The sequence below is a fragment of the Miniopterus natalensis genome, chromosome 9 (assembly GCF_054644295.1).
Source record: "Miniopterus natalensis isolate mMinNat1 chromosome 9, mMinNat1.hap1, whole genome shotgun sequence".
Lineage (NCBI taxonomy): Eukaryota > Metazoa > Chordata > Mammalia > Chiroptera > Miniopteridae > Miniopterus > Miniopterus natalensis.
Window position 1 is genome coordinate 17835437 of NC_142089.1, and position 18627 is coordinate 17854063.

At 41.9% G+C, this 18627-nt stretch overlaps 1 protein-coding gene across 2 annotated transcripts in view; it reads left to right on the forward strand.

Moving 5' to 3' along the window:
* The window catches only part of KHDRBS1 (KH RNA binding domain containing, signal transduction associated 1), a 33978-nt gene extending 20069 nt beyond the window's left edge, over positions 1-13909 (forward strand). Inside the window, exons 9-11 of one of the 2 annotated variants that reach the window (XM_016217537.2) lie at positions 1966-4235; positions 4741-4798; positions 13267-13909. In XM_016217537.2, the coding sequence (XP_016073023.1) occupies positions 1966-2063 (98 nt within the window). In that variant the 3' untranslated portion in view covers positions 2064-4235; positions 4741-4798; positions 13267-13909. The remainder of the gene's footprint in view (positions 1-1965; positions 4236-4740; positions 4799-13266) is intronic. The other variant, XM_087820267.1, reaches the window with a different exon arrangement.
* Positions 13910-18627: the final 4718 nt, after the last annotated feature.

An 18627-nucleotide genomic window follows, 5' to 3' on the forward strand; every position in this document is an offset into this window, starting at 1 on the left:
TGTTGAGTTTTTTCTTACTTTGTGCCAGGAGATGGCTAGACCTAGGTTATGTTGGTGGGCCTTTGCTGCTGAGACCTAGACTGCATTGGTGAATAATGAGAATTTAATTATATCCAACTCTACTACTCTACCTCACTTTTAAAAACAGTTTTGGTTCTCATCTAAAAGGATCCCATTGTAGAGGAAATAATAGCTGAAAGAGACCTAGATTGCATGTAGCTAGCCAGAGCAGGTTGGGACAAGAATAACACCTGTTAGACTCAGATTAGAGGCTATAGGGCCTGGAGCCAATTCAGGGCAGTACTGGCACCAAGATCCTTATTGTTTTGGAGACATCTCAACTCAGCCCTTGATGCTAAGCGAGCTATAGGGGCTGGAATGGCTGCATGACCAAACTGCCTTCCCTGAGTTTTGTTTGAAAATGCATTGCTCAAGAATGTCTTCAAAAGCCAATTATGGCCTCGTGTTAATGGGCCCCATAGGGAGTGCCATGTGGCAGTGGATGCAGAGAGGGAGCAGCCTTTTAAATATGAGGTATTTTAAATATACCTAAAGGAATTCCAGAATCCTTGGCAAGAGGTTCAGCAGTTGACAGTTCTTAAGATGCTAGTTGACAATCTCCCTCTTCCCCTAGCTGAAAAAGGGGAACCTCTTAGGGCCTCCCACAGATGGACAAGCTGAAATCAACTCCTCAGCACAGTGTGTAGTAGCCACTCAACTACTTGCCCAGGGAAGCAGTTTTTACTAGTTGTAGCTAAATGGCACTGGACAGTTGCCATCAGTAACTGCTCTATTCATGTGCCACTATTTAGAAGGGCAGTATGATTGCCCTAGGGTATTTCCCTCCATCGATGAGGCAGCACAGTGGGGCCTCTGTATGTGTTTACTGTATTGCATTTCTTTTTTGCTGGATAAAAGACTGGACTGAAAGAGGCAGACTGCTCCTTATGCTCCTGGTATGATGTTGCCATGGTAATCTGTTCTTATTTCTGCCTTTATAAACAGAATTCGAAAATAAACTATCGTGTTGGTACCCAGAAGCAACTTGGAAAGTGATGGACATATCTATTATACGAGGCATAGAAACAGCTTAGATAGGGTTCTGTGTGACTTTAGATCCATATAAGAGATTTTAAACCTATAGTGGTGGAAGCAGATGCTTATGAATACAGGCAGCTGGAGAAATACTTCAGGAATGAACTGGCATGGGTAAAATATGGCAATGAATGGGAAGAATAAGCTTATAAACACAGCTCATTTTTATGAGAGGTCAGCTCTTGAAATAAGTGATGCTGTCCCTCAGGCTTTTCCGTATCGCAGAGGGAAACCGTTTGAGAATAGTCCCCCATGTTTGGCTTCTCTGGACTACTGGTATAAGAAAGAAAGAATGTATTCTCCTAGTCAGTGCTCTAAACACATTTTATTGTACTTCCCTCTGCCAGAGCAGTGGACCTCAGCTCTTGTTGGGGAGCCTCACGAAAAGTGGTCCTTGCTTGCTTCGCCCAGAGAGCCAGAGGACACTTCTACACAAGGAAACCTTTCTGTTGTATGGAAAGGGAGCTGCCTGCTTCCAGTCTGAAAGACTTCCATAAGTTCACCTTACTTGAGGCTATCTGGTTGCTTTGGGAACAGGAAAGGGCCCACTGAGATTGATTTCCTCACTGTCTTAGCAAGTGTTGGGTTTATTGAGGTTTGGGGGCTGGAGTATATAGATCATGTTGCTTGTGGAGATTATTCCAAGTCCTTTCTGAGCTGTTTCCTTCCGCCCATTGCTCAGAACTGCCCTCCAGTTGGGAAATTGCCTAAGCTGCTCAGGAAGGCCAAGTAGAGGGAGAAACAAGGACCACTGGGGAGGTAGTAAGACATTGGAAGCAAAGCCATGTTTCTTTCCCAGGTGACTTACCCCTGCTCATCTCCAAATGTCATTGACACATGGTTTATAAACTGTTCTTGCTTTCCTCATAGGCCAAGACGACTGGAATGGGACTAGGCCGTCGCTGAAGGCCCCTCCAGCTAGGCCGGTGAAGGGAGCATACAGAGAGCACCCATATGGACGTTATTAAAAACAAACATGAGGGGAAAATATCAGTTATGAGCAAAGTTGTTACTGATTTCTTGTATCTCCCAGGATTCCTGTTGCTTTACCCACAACAGACAAGTAATTGTCTAAGTGTTTTTCTTCGTGATCCCCTTCTTCTCCCCACCTTACTCCATTCTTAACTCTGCATTCTGGCTTCTGTATGTAGTATTTTAAAATGAGTTAAAATAGATTTAGGAATATTGAATTAATTTTTTAAGTGTGTAGATGCTTTTTTTCTTTGTTGTTTAAATATAAACAGAAATGTACCTTTTATAATAAAAAAAAGTTGAGTAAAAAAATAAAAAACCACAACCTGTTAGTTTCAAAAGTGACATTGCTTGCTTAAAGGTTCTGAAGTTAAGGCTTGTTAACTTTATCTTAGTTTTGATTTGAGGCATCCCGTGTAGTTGTAGTTGCAGAATCCCAAACTAGGCTACATTTCAAAATTCAGGGCTGTTTAAGATTTAAAATCACAAACGTTAACGGCAATAGGTGCCACCATGTAAAAGTGAGTTCAGACGTCTCTAAAAACGTTTCCTTTAAAAGCACATGGCGGTTGAATCTTAAGGTTAAATTTTAATATGAAAGATCCTCATGAATTAAATAGTTGATGCAATTTTTAACATTAATTGACTTAAAAAACAACAACAAGATTAGGTTTGTAAAATGACTTTTTCATTATGTGGGTTTTGAAATCTAGCCCCAGACATACAGTGTTGAGAGATACTTAATGGAGAGTAGGTTTTGAAGGGGTTGATTGGGGGAGGGGGGCTGGCCACCTGAATTGAATTTAAGGCAGAGCTTTTTAGCCACAATCTTTCAATAATAGTACTAATAATTAAAATTTCAGTATTCAAAAAGACAAAGTATTTTGTCCATCTGAGGTTCTACACTCCATGAAAAGCTCACTTGGACACGGGCCAAAAGCTGATAATTTTCCTAAGTTGACAGTTGTCAATATTGAACTGTTCCCAAGGTGGTAGTCAAGTATGTCTCAACACTAGCATGATATAAAAAGGGACTGCAGCTGAATGAAAAAGGAATCAAAATCCACTCTGTACATAAGTTAAAGTCCTAATTGGATTTGTACCATCCTCCCATTTTGTTCTTGGAAGATTAAATGCTACATGTGTAAGTCTGCCTAAATAGGTAGCTTAAACTTATGTCAAAATGTCTGCAGCAGTTTGTCAATAAAGTTTAGTCCTTTTTTAATCAAAGTAAATGTGATGAATTGTCATTTTTGTGGGTGGACAATAAAATAGTTTTCTCTTTCAAATAAACTTAAATTAATTCTAAAGTTAATGGGCTTGTTAAAAGTTGGAGACATTCTTAAAAGTGGTGGTGGGGATTTTATTTTAAGTTTACCAAAAAAAAGTTTATCGAGTTGTTAAGTTTTAGTTTTAAAATAACCAAAGCTTTTTCACCCCCTGGAAGTTACTGAAAACAGTTTTATCTAATCCTATCACAAAATCTCATTTCTGGAGAGAAAAACCCAACTAAACCAAAACTTGGATTGGTTTCCTTACAGAGGTGTCAATATTTAAAGTGCCAGCCACCTTGTTTGCATCTTCTGTAGAGTCCCTAGGTGGTCCTAGGAGTGGCACCAAATAACCTCTCTGAGATTGGACATGAATAGCACCTGCTTTCGAGATGACAAGTCTGCAAACTCTGGGTGCCCTTAAGGATTTCCTTTCTAATCCCAGAAACACTATTAATAAATCAGCTGGGCTGGGGCAGGATCTGGCATGATAGGCTGGCTCTGTATTCCCTCCTGAGAGATCAAGAGGAAATGATGGAATTGGTTGGCCCTTTTTCCACTCCTTTGTTAATTTTCAGGGTTCCCGTGCCTTGTCTAAGTGAGCCACCTAAAACTGCTCGGGGGTGAAAAATCCTCTTGTATGAAGTGCCAGGCTGCCTGCAGCAGTGCATGATGGACATTTTTTTTTCTTTTTAAAACACACCAACAAAAAAATGTATTTGTAGATTGTGATAAAGTGTAAATAACTGAATTTTCAACCATGGTTTGAAGTCAGCTTTCAGGGCATTATGTCTTGTTTTGATGAAAAGAGATCACTCTATACCCCCCTTTTTAAAGGAAAATTATCGCAAGAGAATCAGGATGTGTAAAGCTAACATGCATCGCAAAAAACCAAAGGTAACCTAAATGTCTGATTTTAATAGCACATATTTCTTTTACATAAACTGTGACAGCAACTTGCATAAACAATTCTTTAGCTGTTAATTTTAATGTTAAAACTTTGCAAAACTTGTTTAATAAAAATAGCTGTAAAAAGAAAAACCATATGCTGCCGCATAAATTAGCCATAACTCTTAATAATCCTGCCCATCACAACTGAACTGTAATGTAACCTGGGCACAAAGTCTGACATCTTAAATGACACAATGTAAAATTTCAATGACTGTAGATTAGATCTGCTCCCCAAAGTAAAGCTTTCTGCTCAGTTATTTTAAAATGTACAAGGATGAGTTCCTATAGGTCCCCATATTGATATTCACAATGAAATGTTACTTAAAATTTCCTTAAAGTTGCATGTTTCTCTCCTGTAATGTGTAAACTGCATGCAGGATCTCTACCTTTTATTTTGTATGTCTTTAAAACTTCCTCTTTGAAAGACTGATCTCTTACTTGTCCATTTCAGGTCATTGAAAACTCAAGACATTTCCTGAAGTAGAGTGGGTAGTAAAGACCCATGTCAGGTACGTTAAGGTGGCTTTCTATTAAGGATGTGGGACTTTTATCCTAAATATAAAACAATTCTGCCAAGAGGTGGCCTGGGAGGTAATCAATGGGCAGATCTTTCTTACACAGTCGTTTGTATCATATTTACAACATGACCATGTTTGTATGTTCCTTTACAGTTCATACTGATTTTATATAATGACTAGATAGTATCAACTTATGGCTGTTGAATCCCACTCTATCCTGTCAGTAATCTAATAAGGCAGTGTTTCACTTGGAGTTCATTGGTATTCATTGGTCGTAAGCAACAAAGTAGCTCATGTAAACAGAAGGGAATGTACTAGAAGGATGTTAGGGACTGCCAGTGTAGCTCAGTTGGTTGAGCATCGTCCTGTGCACTGAGAGGTCACTGGTTTAATTCCCAATTGGGCAGATGCCCAGATTGCAGGCTCGATCCCTGCAGGGGGCGTGTGAAACAGCAGTGGTAGAACCACAGGAGTAGTCCTGAAGCAGCGATAGCTGCTTAGGCACTGTTGGCTGGAATAAGTAAACTCTAGCCATGTTGGCCCTCAAGATTCAAGTTTTAGGGAGGGAATATCAAACTGGATTAGCTTGAGTTACATGCCCGTGCTTTAACAGTATGCAGTAAGAAAAAGCTCATTCCACAAAAGGAAGTCAGGGTGTTATTAGAAGGGGAAGTGGATTCTGGACAGCCAAAAAACAATTGTCCAGTAATATATGTATTTTACAGAAGTAAGTGAAGTGACTTCCCAGGGTCAAGCCCAAGTTTATGTGTTGCCTGAACCTAACATCTTGACTTACACAATACTGCTTATTACTTTAAGGAAAGGGTCATTTCTCACACTTAGACCCCTAGTAGGGATATTATTTTATAGTAGAAAGGACATAGGACCTGACAAAAACCTAGAGTTGACTCCATGAGCTATCTTGCTTAGTGATCTAGAGCAATTATCTATCTTACTTCCACATCTGGGAAGGAAGATAATGATAATGGACATCTTTGAGTGGTTGGCAGACTGAAGGAGTTCTGTATAAGGCCAACCAATTCAATGCCCTATACATAGTAAATATTAGTGTTCTTCCCCTAAGAATTCAAGCATTCTCCCTGTTTGAATCGTTGGGCTCACTCTGACAACTGAATGAGTCTTCCTGTTGCTTGAAGCCATCAAGGAACTAACTGGATGATTTTTCCCTCTGCCCTTGAATAAGTTGTTAGGGTTCTGGTAACACTGAGGAGACAAGATCTACTTAGGTAAGCCAAAGGCACATTGTAGTCTTTGACAGAGTAATTTGCCTTTTTGGACACCATTTCTTCCAAGCCTTCCTCATAGCCAGAAGCCTCTGAGATTTGGAGATTTTAGGGAGGACCATTTGTCTTGAGCATGGTGTGAGGCACCCAGGAAGTCCTGAATATGATATTGGTAAACCCTTAACCCCTCTCATTTATCACCAAATGAAGTTGATGATAATAGCTAACATTTATCACTATGTCCATCATAATGTCCTAAGCAGTTAATAAGGATTATCTCATTTGACCTTCTACCTTTTTCTTTTTTAATTGAGATAAAACTCACATAATGTAATATTAACCATTTTAAAGTGTACAGTCCAATGGGTTTTTTTAGAATATTCACAATGCTGTGCAACCATCGTTACTATTTAATTCCAGAAAATTTCCATTACTCCAAAAGAAATCCCATACCTGTTAGTGGTCACTAATTCCTGTCTCTTCCCAGCCTCTGGCTACCACTAATCTATTTTCTGTTTCTATGGATTTGCCTATTTTGAACATTTCATATGAATAGAATTATATACATATGCCTTTTGTGATTGGCCTCTTTGACTTCGCATGTTTTCAAGGTTCATCCATGTTATAGCATGTATCAGTACTTCATACTACTGACAGGAAACATTACTTCCAAAAGCAGCCCATTTAATTTAGGACAGCTCCAGGTATTGGAAATTTTCCCGTATGTTGAACAAATCACTCCAGTAACCTATTACTGGTTCTTCTTTGGACCCCTGAATATCCTTTCAAGTATTTGAGGATCGTTTTCACTCATGTTTCTTTCCCAGCTTCAAAGTTTTTTGTTAGACTTGCTAGATCTGATTTTCAAGGAAAACTAGAAATTTGGATTTTATATACCAGTTTAATGTTTGCTCAGATTTGTATCAGTCCTTGTAAAACATCCACTAGAAGCCAGATGCTACCTTTAGCCTACCAGTTTGCAGAGTCTGGTTAGCTTCTATTAATATAAATTAAAAACATGTTAGGATTATTGAGATATAATTTGTGTACCATACTATTCACCCATTTAAAGTGTATAATTCAGTGGTTTTAGTACAGTCATAATGACATTTCAGTCAACAACAGACTGCATGTACAGTGGTGGTAATATTGTACAGCCTAGGTTTGCAGTCGGCTAGACCATCTAGGTTTATGTCAGTATACTCCATGATACTTACACAATGACAAAATCGCCTAAAAACACATTTCTCAAGATGTATCCCTGTTAAGTGGTTCATGACTATATATACAGAATTGTACAATAATCGCCACAACCATTTTAGAACAACTTTATCACCCCCAAAATGCCAAGGTAAGGATGCATCAGCAGCTGCTGGGGCTTTCTGGCCACAAAGGGTGAAACAGACTCAGACTATTTTTTGTTTCAGAAAACAGCAGCCTGAGAGTTGGGAACCAAAAGGCTTCTTGCCTATAAGTATGCAGAGTGTTCTTGAACTAAGTAAACAAAAGAGATAGAGGTAGTATTGGTGGATGTTTTGCTCGGGTTTTTTAAATTTAAGTACTCCCTCCCTGGCCTCAAACCCTGAAGTTCTATGTCCCCTAAGGCTTTGCCCAAAGATTATTTCTGAGTTAGAATGCATAATGCAGCATATGGGCTCCTCTTTTCTTGATATATAGGCTTTTGCTTTGCTTGAGCCTACACAGCTGCCCTTTGCTGGCAGTGTTTCATTTTATTCTCATTTCAATTGTTTTCTCATTTTATTCTCAGTCTGCTCTCATTCATCGACCTTGACCCAATTTAGTTTTTTTGGTTTGTTTTTCATTAATCCTCACCCGAGGATATTTTTTCCATTGCCTTTTTTTTAAAAAAGAAATTATTTTATTGATTGATTTCACAGAGAGAAAGGGAGGAGGAGAGAGAGAAACATTAATGATGAGAGTCATTGATCGGCTGCCTCCTGCACGCCCCCTGCTGGGGATGGAGTCCACAACCCGGGCATGTGCCCTGACTGGGAATCAAACTAAGATGTCCTGGATCCTAGATGGATGCTCAACCTCTGAGCCACGCCAGATAGGCTCCATTGCTTTTTAAAGAGAGTGGAAGGGAAGGAGTGGGGGGGGGAGAGAAACCCTGATGTGAGAGAGACACATCGATTGGTTGCCTTCCACAGGCACCCCAACTTGGGCCAGGGATCAAACCCACAACCCAGGTACGTGCCCTTGACTGGTAATGGAACTTGTGACCCTTTGGTGCACAGGCCAACGCTCTAACCACTGAGCAACATCAGCCAAGACCCTTTTTAATTTATTTTTTAATCTTCACCTGGGGATAAGTTTTACTGATTTTAGAAAGAGGGAGGGGGAGAGAGAGAGAACGAGAAAAATGTCAATGTAAGAAACATCGATTGGTTGCCTCCCGTGCTCATCCTGACTGGGGATCAAACTGGTAACCTTTCAGTGCATGGGTCGACACTCCAACCAACTGAGCCACACCAGGGCGACCCCATTTTTAAAAGAAGGAGAAAGTAACATAGGGAAAATAAGCAGCTTTGCCTGGCCAAGGGAGAAGAGAACACAATTTGAATTCCTGCTATGTATCCCTGTTTTTGTAAATGAGGCAGATGATACCAGGAGAGAAAAAGTAGTTTACCATGTTTGCATAGGAAGTTGCGGGAGGTGGTGAGTATCAACATTTTTCTGTTTGTTAACCACTGTCACCCCAGTAAATTCAAATACTTTTGTGCACCAACATCCATTTTCTGTGCTAAAAGCTTGCTGCTCCTATATTTTATTGACACTGAGGCCATTTATTCTAAGATGTATTATTAAGTACTACAAAGAAAGAAAAAAGACTACCAGTTAAACCAACACAATAGTTTTTGTGTGTGTTTTTATATTGAATGTAAGATTGCATCCCGATTTCAGAGATGTTAAAACCTGAAAAAAAATATGTCTTAGCTACTATGGCATTTTGTCAATTATAACATTCTTCTCTGTGTGCCATGCACCATCTTCTCCACATGTAGAGGAGCTGTTATTATCCCATGTTTACACAATGATGAAACTTAGGCTCAGAAAAATTAAATCACTTATCCAAGGTCATGCAGCTGTTAAGTAGCAAAGCTGGGATTCAAGCTCAGGTAGTCTAATTTTAGAGGCTATGATCAGTCTCAACTTCTAGATTATACTGGAACTGAGAAGTTTTACCTGTTAGCCAGAACCATCCCAGAGAGCTTGCACAGTCATCCTGTATCCTGGAAGGAGGCTTACTCTGCAGGAATGTTATTACTAATGTAGGGAACATTAGCTGAAGTCACTTAGGCTCTTGTGCTGGATCACGGGTCTACATCAGTTCATAGCCTCTGCCTTCAAGAAACTCAATCTAATGGGAGAGTAAGTCTTACATAGTTAACGGTAGTGTGAGATCATTTCTGTTGCTGAACTGTCAGAGAGCCTGCAGGAGCTGGTGAGAAAGGCATAAGAAGTGCTGGAGAAGGGGAGTGGTAGAATTTAAGTTGTCCTAAAGTATAACTTAAGAATTTACCAGGCAAACAGATAGGTTAGCATAGCACTTTACTATGGCTTTAAACAGACCAATTTCAGATTCTGCCTCCAAAGCTAGTAGCTTTGGGACCTTAGATGAGTTGTCCTCTCCAAGTCTCAGTTCCATCATCTGTAAAATGGGATGATGATAGTCATTTCACAACATCGTCGTAAAGCTTGAGTGAACTAATACATGTAAAACATTCAACATGACGTAGTGAGTGCCCAATAAATTTAGCTATAAATAGAGGCTGGAAGAGTAGGTTAGTGCCAATTTTGAAACAGTAAATGTTAGGCAAGAAATTTGGACTTTATTCTGAAGTTTAAGGAGCTATTGGAGGCCTTAAGCACAAGAATACACCTGTGTTTGTCGTTGTGCTGGTGAGGTAGGAGAGTAAGGGAACCAGAAGAGGAGAGCCATCCATAAGTAGCACCACTCCCTTTTGGGAGAGTGAAGGAGATAGTCTCCTCTCACTTTGCATTCCTTCCTCTCTCCCTCTTGTTTGAATGCCTTTGGTTCTTTTTCAGAAAGAAAAATCATCTCAGATAGAATTTGGACTATATGAGGGTGTATGTTAAGCTTTCACCATATCTTGACAGTCTTCCCATATCTATCCCTCTCATCTGCCCTGTGAATTGGAGACCAAAACTCTGAGTCTCCACTGATACAAACTTTGCTCACACTACTCTGTCCTGAATGAATGAAGTCTCTGCCTCCATTTTAAGCTTTTAATTCTGTGCTAACTATGCTAAGAATATCACACGCAGCATCCCATTTAATTTTCAGAAACAGTCCTGTGAAACTGAAAACTGTTGCATACAGGTTAGGATGACCACAAGGTCCAAAAGCTGGAGCTTAGCCCGTTCAGGCGTGAATCCGCGGTTGAGCATCAGCCTAGGATCTAGGAGATCCCAGTTCCATTCCTGGTCAGGGCATATGCCCAGGTTGTGGGCTCGATCAACGACTCTCTCATCATTGATGTTTCATCTCCCTCTCTGTTCCTCTCTCTGAAATCAATAAAGATATATTTAAAAAAAAAAGCTGGAGCTTAAACCCAAGTCTTTGTACTCCCACTGAGCTGCCGCCTCTGTGTCTAGAGTGGCAACAAGATGATCAGTTTGCACTGAAAGTAGTTCCCAGCTTTGGTGTACAGGATGGGTGCCCCTGGCATGGTTTCCAGATCCCTGAACTTTAAAAAAATTGGATTCCTCTCTCCAGCCCTTATGTACCTCTTGCTCTCCAGATTAATAGTCATTGCATGTTTAAAGTTTGTGAGCATCTGATGAATATTTAATAGCCTTGAGCAGGCAGGCTGCATACAGCTGTCGAGATAGCAGCTGTTGGGGGAGGGGAGGAAGTGCACTTTACTACCTAACTACTTTTGTTCCCTGGCCTACCCCTTTGGGAACAAAGGCCTATGGTGGGTATTGTTCCCTAGTCCTACTGTGGCCTGATTGGTGCCCTGGGCTCCCAAGGAGGTTACATTTAAGCAGCAGACCAAACCCCTTTTTTGGGGTTATTTGGAGCAGATTATGTTTCCTGGCATCTAGAATCAATTTTACAACCCCTGGGCAGGAGGTCCTTTATGGCCTGTTCTGACTCTGGGACAGATAATGTGTTCTTACCCAATGTTCTGCCAACTGCAGCTCTCTTTTCTAAAAGGAGGGAGACTTGTATCTGGAAGGGACTTGAATTTCATAGCTATGCCGCTGGGGTTTAGCCTCTTGAAATTCCTTGACTATAAATGCAGTAGTAGCCTCTCAGCAGTACGTGTCCTACTCATTCCTAGCCTAAGCTGCAGTGATTGTCTGACTGCATCTCATGCAGGCATTAGGCAGGGGAGTTCTTAGACAGGTACACAAGCTAACCTTGTGTTTCCCTCACCTAGACCTAGGGAGCTTTTTGCTTCAAGGAGGCCTTGCTGTTTCCAAGACAAATTTGGGGGAGTTGGGACTCCTGAAAAAGGACAGCCTATTTGAGATGTTTCTAGGCAAGAGTTTGAGGCATGGTCAGGCTATTGCCCCAGATTAATCAGCTAAGTAGAGCACATTGCCAGAAATTTGGGCATTGTTTCTGTTCATACTCTGTTAAGATGCCTGAGTTAGCTGTTCCCTTATCAACCTCTAAAGCCCACCTTGGCCCACCTCAGGATAGCCAGTCTCTTCCCACTCGGCACCATGTGTGAGAACTTGAGATAAAAGTGTTTGAGTTCAGCCCTGGCTGGCTGGTATGGCTCTGTTGGAGTGTCATCCCATACACTGAAAGTTTGCACGGTCAATCCTCTGTTGGGGCACATATGTAGGTTGTGAGTTTGATCGATCCCAGGGTTGGTGAAAAAAAAGCATTTGAGTTCAGATACAGGCTAATTCTCTGGGATCTTCTAACTCCTGCAGGCTTCATGCTTCCTATTCATGGCCCAGCTTTAGCTATAAAATGGGTGCTACCACCCAGCCAAACATGACTCAGTGGTTGAGCATTGACCCATGAACCGGAAGGTCACGGTTTGATTCCTGGTCAGGGCACATGCCCGAGTTTCTGGTTCAATCCCCAGTGGGGGCGTGCAGGAGGCAGCCGATGAATGACTCATCATTGATGTTTCTCTCTCCCTTCCTCTCTGAAATCACTAAAGACATATTTAAAAAAACAACAAAAGAACGGTGCTACCCATTTCTCAGGCTCTCTGGGGTTGGAATGTAGGAAATAAATTGCATCAGCCTTTGAGAAAGAGAAATACCTATGCTCTGACATAAGGCTTCATAAGCTTCTCTCCAGATATCAGACACATGGCCCCTTTTATTCATTTTTCTTAATGCATTCACGTTTATAAATTGGAGCACCTACTATGTGCTAGACACAAGAGAGCAAGATAAAATTGATCCCTGGCCTCATAGAGGTTACAGTATATTTAGGGAGCCCTGGCTGGGTAACTCAATTGGTTAGAGCGTCATCCCATTACACTAAGGTTGTTGGTTCAGTCCTCAATCGGAGTACATGCAAGAAACAACCAAGGAATGCATAAATAAGTGGAACAACAAATCGATGTTTCTCTCTTTCTCTTCCTCCCTCCTTCCCTCAATAACTTTTTTCAAAAACAGTATATTAGTGGAAACAGACACTAAATGTATCAGTTGTGACCATCAGTGCTATAAAAGAAAACAGAGTGCTCTGAGGGCACAAACAGGGAGCTAACCTAACTGGGGTTTTCCTTGAGGAACTGATGTTTAAGCCGTCATCTGAAAAATAAAAGGAAGAGTTAGTGAGGTAGAAGGCTTGGGAAAGGGCATAGGACACATTCTAGGCAGAGGGTAAAACTATAGCAGGTTCAAGATGAGGTAAGAATCTAGACCTTATTCTGTGGTCATCACTGAAGACCACTGAACCCAGGAGTGACGGGTGGGGAGTGACATGATTAGATTTCTGGCATGGCCAAGGCTGGGAGGTATGAGATGTGAGGAACCATATGCCTGACTGACATGGAAAAAGCTCATAGACTGTGGACTTCTATTTTCTGCTCATCTGTGCACCTATAAACCTTGTACTGAATGGAACAACTGCAGTTGTGCTGTGAGGTGGGGAGATTGTAAGGGAGGCAGCCTGGCCATATGGGAGGCAGGGAAGCCCCCTGATGTGGCAGTTTCATGTTTCTTAATTTTCTGCCTGTGTCTTTGCAGCTATCAGAGGACTCCGGAAACCAGGAGAGCTGCCTGCTGTGTCAAGGCTGGCCTGAGGGCCTTTGCTGAGCCCAGAGAAACACGAGAGATCAACAGTCTGTTCTCACCCACCTCTTTGTCTGATTTACACACAGAAAGCCAGCCAAGATCCCCTAAGAGTCTCTAGGCCCAGAATGGAGTCCTCAGGGCTGCAGGGGAAAAACTGAAGGGGACTAACAATATCCTCAGCATGGCCGCCTAAATCTGAATAAACTGGCAACTCCTACTGTGTCATTCCCAGTTTGCGTGCTTCCCCTTAGCCTCTAGCAGAACTGGCTGGGACACCCTACCAACACTCCACCACCTCCTAGTTCTCTCCCTGCCACATCTGTGTTGTGAGTGCAGCCTGGGAGCCCTTGGACACTTCCAGAGGGCTCCTAGAGAGAAGCTGGTCACCAACTCAGGAACAGGCTGAGGAAAGCCAAGTGAGAAGGTTCATTTATTTTGGGCAAGTTATTTAACCTCTGCACCTGTTTTTCTCTGCATTGTTTATTACTAAACTTATTCAAAAAGCTCTTTAAGGGTAGGGCTTTACCTCTGTGCTGTATCCCTTCCCCAGCAAATATCTGGTAATGAGGGGCTCAATAAAGGTTTGGTCAAGTGATGAATGGACCTACTCGGGTAGCTTCTATCAACTTTGGGAGAGAGCCAAAGCTTCCCTGTATAGCTTCCACTCACCTAGTTATATTAGGCTAGCTATTTGCCCTCAACATTTCTCTTGAAGGATTGGAAAGTCAGCCTTTGATACAGACTAGATTTATTCTTAGCAGGGAAGGGACACTGAAATCAGTTGATTTACTTAGGGCAAGTTATTTAACCTCTGATCACATTTTTATCTTCATTATTGATTACTGTGAATAACAGCTAATAATTTATTGAATGCTTAGTGTGCCAGGTACTGTGCCAAGCATTTGTGTGCACTGTCTCACGTAACCCTTCATTCTGTCACCCTCATTTTGCATGTGAGGAGCAGGTTCAAGGAGGGTAAATAACTGCCTACGGTTAAGGGCTACAGATTTTCATAGTCCCTGCTCTTGACCTGTTTGTACCTCTTCTAGCCTCAACTATTTTGAAGCAGCAAAGCATTATGTTTGTGTAAGAGATTTTTAAGGATGACAGACCCTCAGATTTACCCAGAACTGAGCAGGTTCCTAGGATGTGGAACTTTCAGTGCTAAAACCAGAAAAGTTCCAGGCGAACTGAGATGGGTTTGTCAGCCTGTTTGCACTGAGACTCAGTCCAGGATTGGCCACTGAGTCTGCAGTTTCCTTGGTTTCTTGGTCTCATAGACCTCACCTTGTGGCCAGAGTTCCTTTATGTAGCATCAGAGGACCTGCTTCAGTTTAGCAGGCAGGGGAGGAGTTTGAGGTAAGGAATTAGGGAATCATGACATCCTGATCATAGGTAAATGGAGCTGCAGAGCTGGTGTCAGCTGTCTGAGAAGCCAGCACTAGGTTCCTAAGCTGCTATATGCTCAACCCCAAATGCAGGATATCTGCTTGGGAGCCACGAAATTTTACAGAAAACTCAGAGAGCTAAAGCCAAACAGATCTGAGTTCAAATTCTAGCTCATCACTTGCTGTGTATTTTTCATGGCCTGTTTACTCCATAAAAGCAGGATAATAATCCCTATGCACTGAATTGGATCTGAGAAGCAAATGGAATGTGTGTGAAATACCCAGCACAAGGTCTATACATAATACTGCTCAACACTTGAGTTTCCTTCTTCCTTTTATCCGTCTTATGTTTCTTACCCAGTCCTGTCACCTGTCACGTCTGTCACATACAGGACGACCTCCCTCATTAATATTTGCAGCCTAGAGAGCTTCCTGTGAGAGCCCCGACCTGTTGGGCTTGACCCACACACCCAGCTGCCCTGCATGTCAATCACCTCCCCTGCAAGCAGAGAAGGGATGACTTCAACCTTTTCCCCTCCCCCTATCAGAAGCCTCTGGACTGTTTTGAGCCATAAATATTTTAGCTGGGCTTTTCTCTGGCTGTTGCCAGGGTGATGGGCTCTCAGGGGACTGGGGTGGGAGTAGGAGACTTGGGCTGGCAGCCTGGGGCTAGCAGCAGAGCTGGTCCTGGAGGAGTGAGTCTGAAGCCTGGACAAGAGCCAGTGCTTGCTGCGGCAGTTCTGAAGGCTGCTGCTCTGTTGGCCTGCCTTCCCTTTCCTGGGCCCATCAGAGCCACTCCTACTGCTTCCAGGCCCAACTCTGCCCTTGAGTGCTATTTGATCTTGGGTAAACTGCTAAATGTCTCTAGGCTTTCATTTTAACATCTGCAACACAAAAATCAGTACTTAACTCAGTGTGGGTTAGTGGAAAAGACAAAGGTTTTGTAAAAATTGTATGAACCACTAGGTTAGTAAGTAGTCTTGATTGGAGAAGCTAGACCACATAACCCCCCCCTTTTTTTTTTTTTAAATATATCTCTTGATTTCAGAGAGAGGAAAGGAGAGGGAGAGAGAAAGAAACATCAATGATGAGTCATTGATCGGCTGCCTCCTGCACTCCCCCAACTGGGGATGAAGCCCGCAACCGGGGCATGTGCCCTGACCGGTAATCGAACCCTGATCGCCTGGATCCTAGGTCGCCACTCAGCCACTGAGCCACGCCCAGCCGGGTACATAACCCTTTCTGATAGACCTAAAGGCTGGAGTCCCAGCGCCATGCAGACACCACTCTAATGACTAATTATCAGACATGGCACTGCCTCTTTCCTTCCCACACAGCAGCTCTGCTCCTGTTCTAAGGTCTGGCTAGATTTAGACTACCTAGCCTGGCACCCAGCTCAGTGGCTTATAACCAGAGTTGGTGAAAGCCCTTTTACTTGAGATACAGAAATTCAGGCCCCCAAACTAGGTCTGGCCCCTCATCCTCTACCTCCCATCCTAGAGATCTTAACATCTGACTTGCTACCTAAGCTCTAGGTTGTAGCGGCATATCCTACCCCTGTCCTTAGGATGGGTCTAAGGAGAGGGGGCCAGAGAGAGGGCGCCTAGATCCATGTCCCACTACTACCATTGAGAATCTCTGGATTGGGTTCAGGATTCCACACCCCCTGCCCACACTTGCCTACCACAATTTTCCTGTTGAACTGTGAGCTCTGATTCCTTTGTATTGAGCTCCCTCTGGTGGTGGTTGATATGTGCCTTGCAGGAACATATGATCTCAAAAGTGGGAAAATCTGAATTAGAGGCCATCCTGAGAGGTGGGATGGTTTGCTCTATACCAAGGAGTAGAATCTTTGTCTCCAACTCGCAAGACAGTCATTCCATTTCTCTGTAGGATATCTCACACCATCTGTTTGCTTCTCTCGTCAGTCCTCACAACAATTCAGTGAGAGAAAGTTTCCTAATTTTACAGATGAAACGGGCTTAGAGAGTTTAAATCAACTTCAAACTCTTTAATGTATGTAACATTCAAGATCCTCAAGTGATAAAAACTTATCCTATTTTTCCGGCCTCATCTTCAATTACTCTCAAGTCAAAATGGACTTGCTCTTCTGGAACATAACCTCTGGACCTTTGCTCATGCTGTTCCTTCTATCTTCATTGCCCACCCCCCATGAAGTACATTACCTAACAAAATCCTATTTTTGAAAAACTGAAGAAATGGTTATTTTTTTAAAGCTTGCATATATTATCCTTGTAATCAAATGGAAGGCAAGTGTCTGTATGACAATGGGTGGGTGGCCCTAAGATGTGGAAAGTGGATAGAGGAAGCTAATGTATACATGAAACAAGGATGGCCCTGGAAATTAGAAGAATGTGAATTCACCTGGATTCTCTCTTGTAGTAAAAATCACATGTAAGTATTCTTTTTAAAGAATATAGTTGAGCCCGGCCGGGCGTGGCTCAGCAGTTGAGCGTCAACCTAGGATCCAGGCGATCAGGGTTCTATTCCCGGTCAGGGCACATGCTCAGGTTGCAGGCTGCAGCTGATCGATGACTCTCTCATCATTGATGTTTCTATCTCTCTCCCTCTCCCTTCCTCTCTGAAATCAATAAAGATATATTTTAAGAAAAAGAATATAGTTGAGCCCTGACCTGGTGGCTCAGTTAGTTGGAGCATCATCCTGTACACCAAAAGGTGATGGGTTCGATCCCAGTCAGGGTGCATATGGGAGGCAATAGATCTATGTTTCTCACATTGATGTTTCTCCGTTTCTAAAATTATAACATATCCTTGGGTGAGGATTAAAAATATATATATATGGTTGATAAACTATTAGTTTCAGGTGTATAACATAGTGATTCAACATTTAAATACCTTACAAAATGATCACATTAAGTCTAGTAATCACCAGTCACCCTATGAAGTTATTACAATGTTACTTACTGTATTCCCTATGCTGTACATCACATCCCTTAGACTTATTTTATAATTGGAAGTCTGTACCTCATTGCCCTGTACCTATTTTACCCACCCCCTTGCTTCCCTCAGGCCACCATTAGTTTGTTCTCTATGAGTCTGTTTCTATTTTGTTCATTTCTTTTGGTATTTAGATTCCACATATAAGTGAAATCATACAGTATCTGTCTTTTTCTCTGACTTATTTAGTATATTACTCTTGAGGTCCATCCATGTTGCTAATGGCAAGATTTCATTCTTTTTAATGGCTGAGTAATATGCCGCTGTATATGTATCACATCATCTTTATCCATTCATCTATCAATAGGCACTTAGATTGCTTCCATATCTTGATGCATATATCTTTTTGAATTAGTATTTTTGTTTTTGGATAAATACCCAGAGGTTGAATTGCAGGATTGTATGGTAGTTCTATTTTTAACTTTTCAAAGAGGCTCCAAAGTTTTCCATAGTGGCTGCTCTAATTTACATTTCCACTAGCAGTGCACAAGCGTTCCCTTTTCTCCATAGATGTAAGTATTCTCGCTGGCAGAAGAAAGTGAGAGCAAATCCCTCCCTGGGAAGCTGGGTCAGAGCTGCAGGTGACATTTCTTCATAGTCTTGGATCTTAAAATTACACTAGTTTTATTTGTACTTCACAATATATCCATGTTTTAACAGTAATAACTAATACTTACATAGCACTTATTATGCAGCAGGCACTGTTCTGAGTAAGTTTACACAGACTAACTTAATTTTTACCATAATCTCATAAGATAGGCACTGATACTATATCCTCATAGTTTGAGGAATCAGGTACACAGAGGTTTAGTAATCTTAAGGTCATGCAGCTAGTAAGTGATGGAGCCAGGATTTGAGTTTATGTAAGACTGGCTCGGAGAGGGTGCCCTGAATACACTTTAATATTGAAAATACTGCCTTACATTTCCATGAATAAAATTAACAC